At 48.7% G+C, this 12,192-nt stretch overlaps 1 protein-coding gene across 5 annotated transcripts in view; it reads right to left on the bottom strand.

Annotated features, from left to right (window-relative positions):
* Positions 1-12,192, bottom strand: part of ATXN7 (ataxin 7) — a 104,183-nt gene that overhangs the window by 13,837 nt on the left and 78,154 nt on the right. For all 5 annotated transcript variants that reach the window (XR_014137261.1, XR_014137262.1, XR_014137263.1 and 2 more), the window contains 4 exons: positions 10,027-10,292; positions 8,390-8,588; positions 7,890-8,011; positions 2,543-3,533 (listed from right to left, as the gene is read on the bottom strand). Coding sequence is in view for 1 of the 5 variants with exons in the window: in XM_060631494.3 (XP_060487477.3) it covers positions 2,543-3,533; positions 7,890-8,011; positions 8,390-8,588; positions 10,027-10,292 (1,578 nt within the window). In the remaining 4 variants the exon portion in view is untranslated. The remainder of the gene's footprint in view (positions 1-2,542; positions 3,534-7,889; positions 8,012-8,389; positions 8,589-10,026; positions 10,293-12,192) is intronic.

The raw sequence follows: 12,192 nt of genomic DNA, 5'->3' as shown, positions 1-12,192 counted from the left end.
CTTTCAAAGAAGAGGGGGTGGGGAAACAATGAAAAGGTAAGTAAGCAGCTGTACGCGGCACTGCCCCGATGCTCAACACGAATATTCCAAAGGCCACGCGCCACTAAAATCTCCAGATGTCAGGGGCAGTCAGCTATAGAACTGGGCCTGAGCTTTCAAAAGCCTTCATCACCCTTGGGCACAATCATTCTAGAAGACTAAGTTTTAGAAAATCGTCTAGAAGAGATGCAGGCCAGGTTTCTAGCCGAGAGAAAAGGCTCTCATGTTTGCCTTTTGGTTTTATCTACTGATTTCATTTCCTTGAAGGTATTCCAGGTTGTCAGCTGAGAACTGAACAAGGTCACGTGGGCTAGCACACACAGGTGTGCAAACTCATACCCAACGCAGTGCCCTTGCCCGGGGAGCGGGAACTCAGATCCCCACTCTCCCACCGTAAGCCCTTGGCTGCAGAAGCCGTGAGCACACTAAGGGCTCAGGGGAAGCTGCCAGGCCCCACCTGCCAGGCTTCCCAGTATGTCCCCCGGCATTCCCTGGCATAGAGGGCTTCAACCAGCTCAGTTACCCATTTTAAAATCAGCTCCACAATAAACAGATTTGAGGTTCCTACTTTTCTGAGAGGAGTATTCTTTAAAGCATTTTGGAGTCATGGGTACCTTTAAGATTCTGATGGAAGCTATAGGATCCCTTCTGCAGATAAATGAGCACAGACATAAAAATCATGCAACACGTTTCTGGGGTTTTACCGATCCTCCGATCTCTAGTCATGGGCCACCCGAAGCTTTGTGCAGCGTAATAAAAAAGTTTTCCACTACACAGAGGAAATCTTTCTCAAATACAAACTTAAGTTGAAACAAATTTTGATACCCCAAACTCAGCCTGTCCTAGTGGGACAGAGCCCTCACAGATGGTGGACATCAGAGGCGGCAAACCGCTAAGAGCCGTACTTGGGCAGATGTGTGGGCTATACCAGGTTAAAAAACAAAAGAAAAGTATTGCATAACTTGTAAAAGTGGTCAAACTTCTCATGCAAGTCCAAATCTGCAGTTTCTTTGAAATCAGTAACCAGTTTCTGGGAGCTTCTGCTCTGTGTGGATGGGAGTCCTACTTCCTCATTTTCCACAGGCACTGCTGTGCCCACCAGTCTCTTCCCCTCCTGTCACCTGTGGGGTACTGAGGCCACAGCGATGTCTATGTGAAGACAGACGCACTCAGTAACGTAATGTACTGGGCATCACAGCAAAACGGGACATCCCTCCTCCAGGTTCACACAGAATCAGGAAACTACACTCGGAAGGGGGTTTTTAAAAGATGGCTATACTACTTCCTGCAGTGTTCGCGCTGAATTTTTATGCTCATAAACTATGATGAGTAACTACAAACCAAGAAGTAAAAGCCCATTTTCACATGTCCAGGGACCCCTTGCTCAAAGAGCCAAGCAACATACCAACAACCCCTATAGACTTGAGGCTCATAGAGAAAAATTTAAGCAGTTGCTATTTAAATTCACCGATAATTATGTTCCCTGTACCTTTGGCGCTGGGTATTAATTCACGCACATATTGGAGGGAAATCTATCACAGAAAGAAGCTTCCCAGTATATTCTGGAGAAGTCCTAACCTGCCATTTGAGTTAAGTTCTGAAGATGAAAAACGAAACAAATCAAAGCAGCCCCCACACTGCAAATCAGGGCTCCGGGGTGATGTTGCTGAAATTCCTGCTCGACAGCAAGGAGAGGAGATCTGCTGATGAGTGAAGAAATGAGAGGAGAGATTGGGACTCAGAGCCAAGGACGCTGGAGGAAGGGGCTCCAGGGGGAAGAGGGTCAGGGGAAACCAGCAACAGGTAGGAGAGTGGGAACAAAGAACGCACGAGAGAAAGTCACAGTTCCATATGAACCTGACACCCAGGGAGCCACTGCTGTACAAATGGGCCACGTTCATGTCTCTTTTTAAGCTCTTAAATTTGAGATTTTAGTCTTTGTCTCTACCCACACTTACTGTTTTCCTGCCTCCCTGGAAAACCGTGAGGGAACATAAGGACAGAGTCAACCAGAGAATGAGAAATTCTTTGATGGGAAAATTATTAAAAGGTCTTTAAAATTTAAACCATCCCTTTCTAGACCAGTGTGACTGCAGGCCAGCTTTCTCCAGAGGAACAAACTAGAGACGCACTCTCCAGGAAGACACGGCCTGCCTTCCTCCCCAGGCAGTGGCACGGGACGTGCCCCCCAGGGCTGCGCTCACCGGCCACGGAGGGGACGCTGCCGTCCTGCAGGCTGGGCAGCTTCTGCAGCCCTATCTGCTAAAACACACTTCGTGGTTTCCTTACCCAGGAGCATCTTCCAAGTCATGAGAAATTCTGGTAGATACACTGTTTTACCTTCACATGGCCGTGAACACTTCCTTTTTGAAAGGAGACCACAAAGCTGGACACGTGTTTACAGGCAAACTAACCAACCCTGCCACGCACGTCCGAGCTGGTGCAAGAGTTCAAGGGAGAGGAAACGGGGGCGTCCCCACGGGGCTCACAGTCCATGTCCTACCTGATGAAGGAGGGAACTGTTCGTCAGTCCTTGTGCCCCTGGGCTGGCGCCCGCGTGTTTCATGTGCACGTTGTTCATGGCTGGCAATTTGGCAACCTTAGTGGGTTTGCTGCTGCCGTTGTTGACGCTGCTTGAGCTGGGCGAGCACTTTCTTTTCTTTCCTATGAGTCTGTCTAGAGGAGTGTGAGAGTGTGAGTAACTGCCGTGGGAGTTGACGGGCAACTCGCTGGACTGGTGAATGAACGGGCCAAGAGAAAGCGTGGAGTCACTGCTGTTCACCATCACACTCATCCTCTTGATGGACTCAGCGGGGCTCCCACCGGGGGGGCCCCTCCCTGACTGGTCGTGCCGGACACTCACCGAGTTCGCTTTAGTAACCACACAGTTGAGGCCGATGCCGTGGGAAGATGTGACCGTTGAGGGGTAGGGAGGCCCAGAGTGTGCCATACAGTTTTTCCTAAAAGACTCCATGGAATGAGAAGAAGAGGAGGAGGAAGAGGAGGAGGAGGAAGAGGAGGAGGAGGAGTGGACTGACAGTGGGGAGCTATTTTTGCGCTTCTTTCCTGAGCCGCCGCTGGTACTGCTACTGGCATTGTGACAGTTAGTGCTGTTACCAGAAGGCTCCTTGGGCCTCAAAGACTTGCTGGATTTCAACTTCTGAGGTTTTCTGGACATAGGGGAGGAGGGGACTGAGGAAAGGCCAGAGGGTGTGGAGGGGGAGGAGGACGAAGAGGACACTTGTCTGGATTGCATACTGCACACAGGATCCATTGCCCCGGAAGCGGCGGGCTGTGCGTTCAGTGTGGTTCCATGAGCTGGTGCCGCTCTGCTGTTTGGGGAGATGCAGGTGGACGAGAGCAGGACTGGGGACGTAGACACAGTGGCCGCTGCCAGATAGCTGACCCCACACTGCGATGTGGGCACAGAGTTTGTCCGGTGAGGAACACGTGTGGAGACGGGTGTTGTGGTGCTGGGCACTGGCGGGATTTTCCTGCAAAAAGAGGGGGCAGTGAGTAATCATCAGCAGAGCCCTTCACGGAAACGCGCAGAGGGGTGACCCTTCACCTCTGGCACTGAGCAGCACACACCCGTCAGAGGATCAACCTGAAACGCATAGCCGATCCTGCCGCTTCTCTGCTTCAAATTTTGCAAGGCCTTGCCGGGGCTCTCAGAACAATGGCGTGGAAAGCCCTGTGTGCCTCACCTACCACCGGTCCCCAGCCTCACACTGCCTCCTAGATTCCACCCAGCGACCCTTCTTACATCGCAACAACAGGCCTGGACGTGAGGCCCTGTCCATCTTCCGCCTACAATACTCTGACCCCAACTTCTGCTCAGCTCGTACTTTCGGCCCACCATCACTTTCTTAGGAAATCTGTCCTGACCACCCGGACTCGCTTGGTTTTCCAGAGACTCACTCTGCCAGTTCCCAGACTTGGGGGAACTCAAGGCAGCTTCCACACGTAACTGTGGATCACTAACTTCTCTAGAGAGCAGGGCACACCTTATTTAAAACTGTGCCCACAGCGCCTGCAGTACAGAAGGTGCACTAATGTTGAGAGAATTCACGAACAAAGAGGAGAAAGGAAGGGCAGAACAATTTCATAGCAACTGCTAGGTCCTAACTTCAGGCCTGAAGCACATCTCAGGGTTTCCAGCCACAATGATGGCACAGTGTATTTTGTTACTAATGTCCGGGCAAGGGACCAACCTGGGGATTAGAGAGTCATTCAGATGGCAAACCAGGGAGGCCTCTTTCCATTTTTGCTACGATTCTAACATGTGACAGCACCAAAATTTCAAAAACCCCTATGGCAGAACCAACAGCGAGGTAGCAACACAGACAATGGCCTGAATGGAAGGCAAGTGCCAAGACCGGCCTGGTCCTGACTTCACAGGGCAAGCAACGGCTGAACCAGTCGCTGCACCAGCTAGGGTTCCGGCTTCTCATCTTCCAAGTGAGACTTGTCCTAAACTGCTGCCAAAGTGCTTTCCAGATGCTTTTTAAGGCCTGTAACTATTAATAAAAAGAACTATTTACTGTATTTGTCCCAGCTATAACCCCCCCAATCAGGACTGTAGCTCTGGCCCTAGAGATCCGTCCATCCAGACTGACCACACCCAAGTCCCTGTGGGGTGGGGTCCAGATGAAAGAAGTTTCTCAGTCTCTCTGGGAGATTCCAACAAGAAGCAAAGACCGAGAAGCTGGGCTCTATCCCCATACTACTCACAGAGGACAACCACGGACAGTACCTGAAAGGCTTATGAGAAACGATGAGTCCCTGCGCCCCACCCAGACCTACTTCATCAGAATCTGGATCTCAACAAGATCCCCAGGCAATCCATGGGCACTGGCACCTCTGAGAAGCCCTGCTCTAAATGGAGGCGTGTAGCACTGCTCGGGCTCACTGGGCGCACTGACTTCGCACGGCCACCAGGTGGCTTAGGGAAACGAAGCCTAAATATCAGGCAGCTAGAACTAAATCCTGGGAAAAGGAAAAGCTTCCATACAGGGAGACATGTGGATCTCTCTGCACAACATATTGGTCCCTGGTAAAAAAGCTCTCTTAGGTCATTCATTACCTTTTGCGTAAGGATGAGACAAATAAAGAATATGTAGTTGTACTGATCTACGTCCATACAAATCAACTCTGCAAAGATATACAAGCAATTAATAAAAATGCTTCTGTCTGGGGGTAGTGGTGGCGGGGAGGGTGGGCAACAGGAATGTGGGGGCCAGGGGGACTAAAACCTTGAACTGTATACCTCTTCATATTCATTTTTTCTTTTTTTTTTTACCCAAGTGAATTTATTACCAATCTGACAAATTCTGTAACCTCGACATTGCCCCCTATTCCACGCCCCACCAAAGAAAAAACCTTTTGCTGATGATCCCATCCCTTCCTTAAGGAATGTGGAATCATGGTCCCCAGTCAAGGAATCATGGTCCCCAGTCAAAAGTGGACAAGCACTTGACAGAAATCACAGAGTTTGGAACTGGCCTTTGCGGTCCTGGGCATGCTCCAGAGGAAGTGCTAGTCCAATTTGACCACTGTCCAGATTCCTATATTGAAGATGACTTATTTCACTGTCATACTCAAATCCCACTTCCACATATCCTTAGCTGCAATAGGTAACTGAGGAGTAAGGAACTAAGGAGGGTGGCACCCAAACCAGGGGTCCTCCTGGAAGAGAGGACTTTTGGCTGAGCCAGCAGGATGGAACTTGGACCACTTTGGGAGTTCTGTCGAGTGCATCAAAGATGCCACCTGAGGACTGTTCTCCTGCAGTTGAGAAGTGCTCAGCTCCTCCCACCAAATCTCAGGGGCTGCCCGAGAAGCTTGCCTGCAGTGGCCAGCCTCACTCGCGGCACCTCACTCCAAGCTACTGTCTGCCCCAGGCCTGTGTGCCAGCTCATCACTGAGCAAAACATCTGTCTCTGCTGTACTGGCCTTTTTTTAAAACCCAAGTTCATGTTAGCGGAAAGGCACGATTTCCTCTTTGCTAGGAACAAGTGATTGATAAGGTCGTCGGCCTCTGACAGAACAAAGAGAGAGACGGTGGAGGCAACCTCATGATCTTGTGTCTTCCCAGGTTCACTGCAGAAAGAGGACACCCCCCCCCCACAAGCCACTAGGAACTGAAACCATATGCACCCCAACTGCTGGCCATGAACCACTTCTCAGGATAATGGGAAAAAGTCATTCTGAGGACACTTCTAAACTCTTAGGAATGCACTAAATCCACATTTCAGGGTGCTCAATGAGCTCCCCAAGTCCTGGTGGGCAATCTCAAGAAATACGAAGCTGAGATTTCACGTATTTGGGGGTTTTCAGATGTTGACAGACTCCTAGAATCCCAACAAACCAGTGCCCCGTTTTTCCTGAGCAAGGGCAATGTTCCTTCATAAAGAAGAAAGAGGAGCCTCTTATCTAGTAAAACCCAGGAAGAAATGTGAAATTGAAAAGTAGAGCACCACTGCTCTGTGTCTGATTTTCTAAGTGAATAAACTCAAGTCCTGTTCATGATCACGGAGGCGGTTCTTCAGATTGCGGACTATCCAAGGCCTCTGACCAGCTTCCTTTGACTTTATCAGGAAACCAAGGCAGCAAGGCAAGTGGATGTACTGGCAGAGTCTGTTCAGGGAGGCTCTAGTAAATGATGCCCAAATGGAGAATATGGAATGACATGTGAATTAGTGGACAGCCCCTTGGTTTAACAAAACTCAGTATTTCCAAAAGTAGGTTCCACCAAACGTTAAGTTCCCAAAGATACTCCCCTAAAAGATGTTCCCAGGTCAAAAGAGCTTGGGAGATGTTCCACATTATAAATAATATCTCCTGCTTTGAGAGGTATAATGAACAGTGTGCCCCCTAAAGACTCTGAGAAGTCCCGCAGTAATGAAAACTATGTCACTTGAGAAAAAGCTGACCCTTCTGGCCATGGAACTCTTCTTCCACTTAAAATCCCATGTAGGAAATACCAGCCCACATACAGACACACAAGATGACCATCTTACACTGTAAATCAGAACACATGGCTCCACTTCCTGAGGCCCTCAGCAGCTCCCCACTGTACTCAGAATCAATTTCAGGGTCATCTGGCCCCTGCCAGCTTCTTAGGTCTCATCTTGCACCATGATCGCTTTCTTGCTTTTTTCAGACAAGTATGATCTTTTCTGACTCAAGACCTTTGCACACATGGTTCTTTCTGCCTGCCCCACCATCCCCTGGCTGCCTTTTCTCACCCTTCTCTCCATCTCTGCTCTAGGATCACTTCTTCACCGAGGTTTGCCCTGAATCTCTCCAGCTTGTTGTTTTTCCATCTTAGCTCTTTGTTTGCAACCAAACTGCCTCTGGGTCTAAACCCTGGCCCTACCACCAACTTGCTGTGTGACTTCTCAGTTTCAGTATCTGTAAAGTAGGGATAATCGAGGTCACCAGAGGCAGCGCCTTGTGAAAATTAGATGCAAGTTGCCTGGCACACAGTAAGGTCTCAGTAAGTCTCAGTGATTGTTAGAGCTTCCATGATCTCCCTTATGACGAGCTATAACCCCTACTGATTCGCTGTTTGGTGGTTTTTGTGCCCCCCTCCCCCGAATGCAAACCCCACACAGGTGGAAACTCCCTCACTGCCTGGAACCCCAGCATCCAGAGCAATACATATTTGCTGAAAAGACTGAATGAATAAATGATGAGGGGCCTTCTCAGGGATAGTCAAAGGCCACGTTTTCATTTCAGATAAGCTTATCTTCATTAGACCAGTCCCTTAAGACATAAAGAGGATGCGGCCCCAGGTGAGGTCAGCCCCCTTTTCCCACCCCAGAGGCGCTGGGACAGGCACTCACTTCCACAGCTGCGCGTTCAGATGCTTCTCCACCATGAGGTTGAGGGCGCAGCGAAGCCGGTTCCACCTGGAGTCAAACACGTAATAGCCTCTTCCAATCTGCCGGCTCCCGAATGTGCAAAACTGCAAGAGAGGACACACCATGCGTGCTTGCTAATCCCGGCAGCGGCACGGCCTGTCTGTGATCTCTCTCCTTCAGGAGAGAAGACAACCACAGAAGAACTTGCACTCTGTGTATCACAGGCTGCGAAGCACGAAAGTGACGATGCCCAGCCCTGAGTTCCACGGAAGACAAAGGCAAAAGCCAGAGGTGTCCCAGGACTGAGTGCGTGCCGCCTCTGGGGCACCCTGTTCTGAGCTGCTCTCACACCCTGACCACGTCTCACACACACACGCACTCACACCAAGATCCCTGGCAACCACCCCCCCCCCGCCCCCGCCCTCAGTGCCCTGTCTCCGCTGTGTGGGGAGGGTCAAGTCGGGGGTGCATGTGGAACTTACAGATGCTGGCTGAGGATGATGACCTGAATAATGACAGTCCAGTTTTTCAACAGACTCTTCTTTGTCATCGCCTTCTCCCTCCTCACTGGATAACCGAGAAGCTGGCTCAGTGGCAGACAGGGGAGGGTGTGGAGATTCATGGACTGGAGGAGGGTCAATGGGGGCACTCCCGCCTTGCTGTGCAGGGCAGCCTGGAGGCCTTGGTGAGTAGAAAGTGCAGCACCGATCAGATCACACGTCCGGCAACCAGCCACCTCAACCCAGATATAACAACGTGCCCAAGACCGCCTAGGGAGGCCTGGGGTCCCCCACTAGCACTGGGGCAACAGATGTTGATCAGGTGGCGTGGGAGCGAAGAATCCACTCTCCCAAACCGCATGGTGTCACATGAAGTTGTATGCCAGATCTACCCAAAGGAACTTATAAAGGGTTCTCCCTTCTACAGCCACCTGGGTGGCTCAGGGCCTCTTGTATTCTCCCCAAAGAAGGGGAAATAGAATTTAAGAGAATTCTTTCTTTGATTCCTCCTCAAATTTCACCTGGATGACGGTTACGGAGGCAATAAACTCAATAGCTGGCAATGTGCTCCGCACCCGAGAGGGACAGGAGGCGCTCAGAGGAGGACACAGCATCACTGCTTTACGTGGACCATCTACGGCCTACCGCCAAGAGCGGCACGGAGTGCTTCCTACATGGATACATGCCCGATGATTCTACAATTAGGCTGACTTTTGCATCGACGGAAAAATTTCAATGAGAAGATGGACGAAGGAAGGCTGTGCCAAGGAACTGACAGCCCGGGCTCGGCCACATTCTCGGGAGCTACCTCCAAGGGTGCCCCCCCGGGCTGCTCACACCCAGGGCTCACATCGGGGCAGGCCCGCGAGCGGGGAGGTGAGGCACAGCAACCAAGAGTTGGCACGTTCCTAGGCCGAAGTTCTTGCTGCCGGTGGCCGACAGTGAAGGCCCTCATTCTTGACACTTTTCTCTTCCCTTTCTCTCTGGAAATTTGGTACAGGGTCCGTGACTTTAACTTTGTTAAATACACAAGCGCAAATGCATATGTACCACCTTCACTGTCCCTGAGGTATGGAGGGAAGTTCTCATAAGACATTCTGGTCCACTACTTATTAAATAGCTAAAATGCCTAATATGTGCTTAGGCCAAGGTCCCAAATGAATGAATGAAAACATAGGTTGATAAAGGGATGCTATAAAAACTCAGGCTGAATGCCTATCCCCAGCAAGGCCTCCCACTGCCGTATTTTTGCAACAAGTGAGACAAATGAATGGGAAACTACTGCCAAAGCCATGTGAAATATTCCAGTCACTAACCTGCGGTCAGCACCCGCTTTTGGGCCCTGCTCAGGGGGGTTAAGAATAGACACCTGACACTGAGCAGAGGTGGAGATCACTCTTGCTTCATCGTGCTGCTTGCATTTGGCCCAGAAGAGCCCTGGTTGGAAGTTACTGATGAACTCGACAATTTTTTTTCCCTCAAAACCCAATTAGAAAAATCTCTCATCTTCTTAGAGTGAGCCTGATGTACACTCCTCGATCTCATAACTGCACTGGGGGTTCACAGTGTCTGCCAGTCTGTTCTTTAAAGGAAGGATAGAGCTGGAGGGTTTGACTTACCTTGGAAGACTGGGGGTGTGAGGTTTAGGTTTACTAGCTACGAAAGGCTTTGATTCAGAAGGAATCACTCCGTGAGAGTTTTGGTGTGGCTCCTGTGGAGGTCTAGGAGGGGCGGGATGCGGGTCCCTGAGAGGCTGCGTTGGTTGCTGACAGTCCGGATGGCGAATCGATTCCTTTTCCCTGGTTTTGTTTTTGTGCTCGGCTAATAACACATCAAATCGTTTTCTTCTACCCTGGACAGCCCTCCGCTGAGTTAAGGAATGTGTCTACAGACCAAAAAAATAGAAAAACTGAGGAATCTCAGTAATAATTTTTTCTCTATCATATATCCAAAAACACCATTACCAATTAAAAAAAAAAAAACAAAACAACAAGAAATCTGGACCATCAGCATAAAGGCTGTTCACTATCTGATAAGCTAAAAATCATAGGACGGTGACCTTTTTTCTTTAGCTAGAGTAGAAGCACATATCTGGTGAGGCTATTTCCACAGAAGAAAAAAGGAATGTTAGTTGTGCCACCGGGTATATAAGTGAATGGCAAACAGTGGAAACGAACAGGTGACATTGCCATTGTAACAGTTTACTTATTGGGGCTCTTACCAGCTCAAACAGAAAAATCCTTTTCTGGGCCATTTACATTTTAAGTATTAAAAGGGAAGAAACGGTTATGCCCTAAAATGTACTGGCTCAGTCAGTAGAGCATGTGACTCTTGCTCGTGGAGTTGTGAGTTCAAGCCCCACGTTGCCCATAGAGCTTCCTTAAAAAAAAAAAAAAAAAAAAAAAAAAAAAAAAGTGTCCTTTTCCAGTAACAGCTAGAAAGTAAAAATTAGACAAGTGTTTCTCTCTATTCCAGGGAAAATGCCATGTCAAGAGAAAATGGCTCAAAGCATCTTGCAAGCAGGGAAGTATCCTGCTTTGGTTGAGGAAGCCTGGGGAGACACAGAGACTACAAAGCCACGAGGAGAAAGGCTGTGAACACGAAGGGGCAATGAAGCAGAGTGAATCCCTATAAACAGACACTCACCATGGAAATCAAGAAGATGGACAGACAGCACTTCTACAGCTAAGACATCCATTTCAGAGTTGGGAGATGGGCACATCGAGGAAAAGAAAAATCATGCCAACAGGGTAACTAACATAACCCCCTGCTTGAGGCACATAAACCAAATGCATTTGATAATTCCTGTTTTTGTTTGTTTGCCTTTTCAGGCTCCCTTGGAACTAACACTATTCCTAGAAGAAGATAAAATCAAGTTAACCTGACTATTCCTTACTGCTGGGGTCTTAAGTCTGTCAAAAATGTAAGTAGACAGTGACCCCAAATCACATACCGTAAATACAAGTTAATTCATCTATAGATTTCCTTCACTCTTTTATGTTACAAAAGTAACACAAATTGTACTCTGTGTGTGTTTATGGTCCTACACATTATACAAATGTATTGCTGCTCTATAAGCTTTTATGTTTGATATAATTTAGGGGTTGGAGGGGAATTAGGCTTTAACTGTCCTTCTGCAATTCAGTAACAACCTACCTCCTGACTGGACACACTGAACACGAGGTCTGCTCAAAATTTAACCTGCCAGAGATAGTTACATCAGTGACTTTAGTTTCTTTTTAAACTTTCACTTTATTTCCTTTAATATGAAATATATCCATAAGAAAGTAACCTAAATGAAGATAAGGAACTTTGTTTTGTTCAGTGCTGTACTAGCTACCTACTAGTGCTCTGGGCACTCAGCAAATGCTTCAGACAAAAAGTATATAAAAATAATGGCCCTCTAATATGTGTTGAATGAATGAATGAACATATAACATCACTGGTCCACCTGCCTATCTCTCTGGACAGATGTCGAAGCATCTGACTCTGAACGTCCCTTAGTACTTAACATAGCAAAGTCAAGCCAAGAAAGGAGGCAGAGATGACCAATATTTTCCCAGCTTGGTTTGAAGACTAAATTGGAAGGATTTCCACTGAGCCCCTCACTCCTGTCAGAACTCTTCAGGGCTACCCAAGTACCACGCAGCCACGACTGGGTACGTAACGGGGTCCTCTATTCCTCGTGGCTCACTGCCGCCCACTCCTTTCATACAAAGTGCCTCTTCCTCTTGAACCTCCTGGCTGGCCTTTCAGGTCCTAACGTGTCTGTTCTGCCCCATCAC

Source organism: Panthera onca, chromosome A2, assembly GCF_046562875.1.
Source record: "Panthera onca isolate mPanOnc1 chromosome A2, mPanOnc1 haplotype 2, whole genome shotgun sequence".
Classification (NCBI taxonomy): domain Eukaryota; kingdom Metazoa; phylum Chordata; class Mammalia; order Carnivora; family Felidae; genus Panthera; species Panthera onca.
This window is presented reverse-complemented; position numbering and strand designations above follow the sequence as displayed.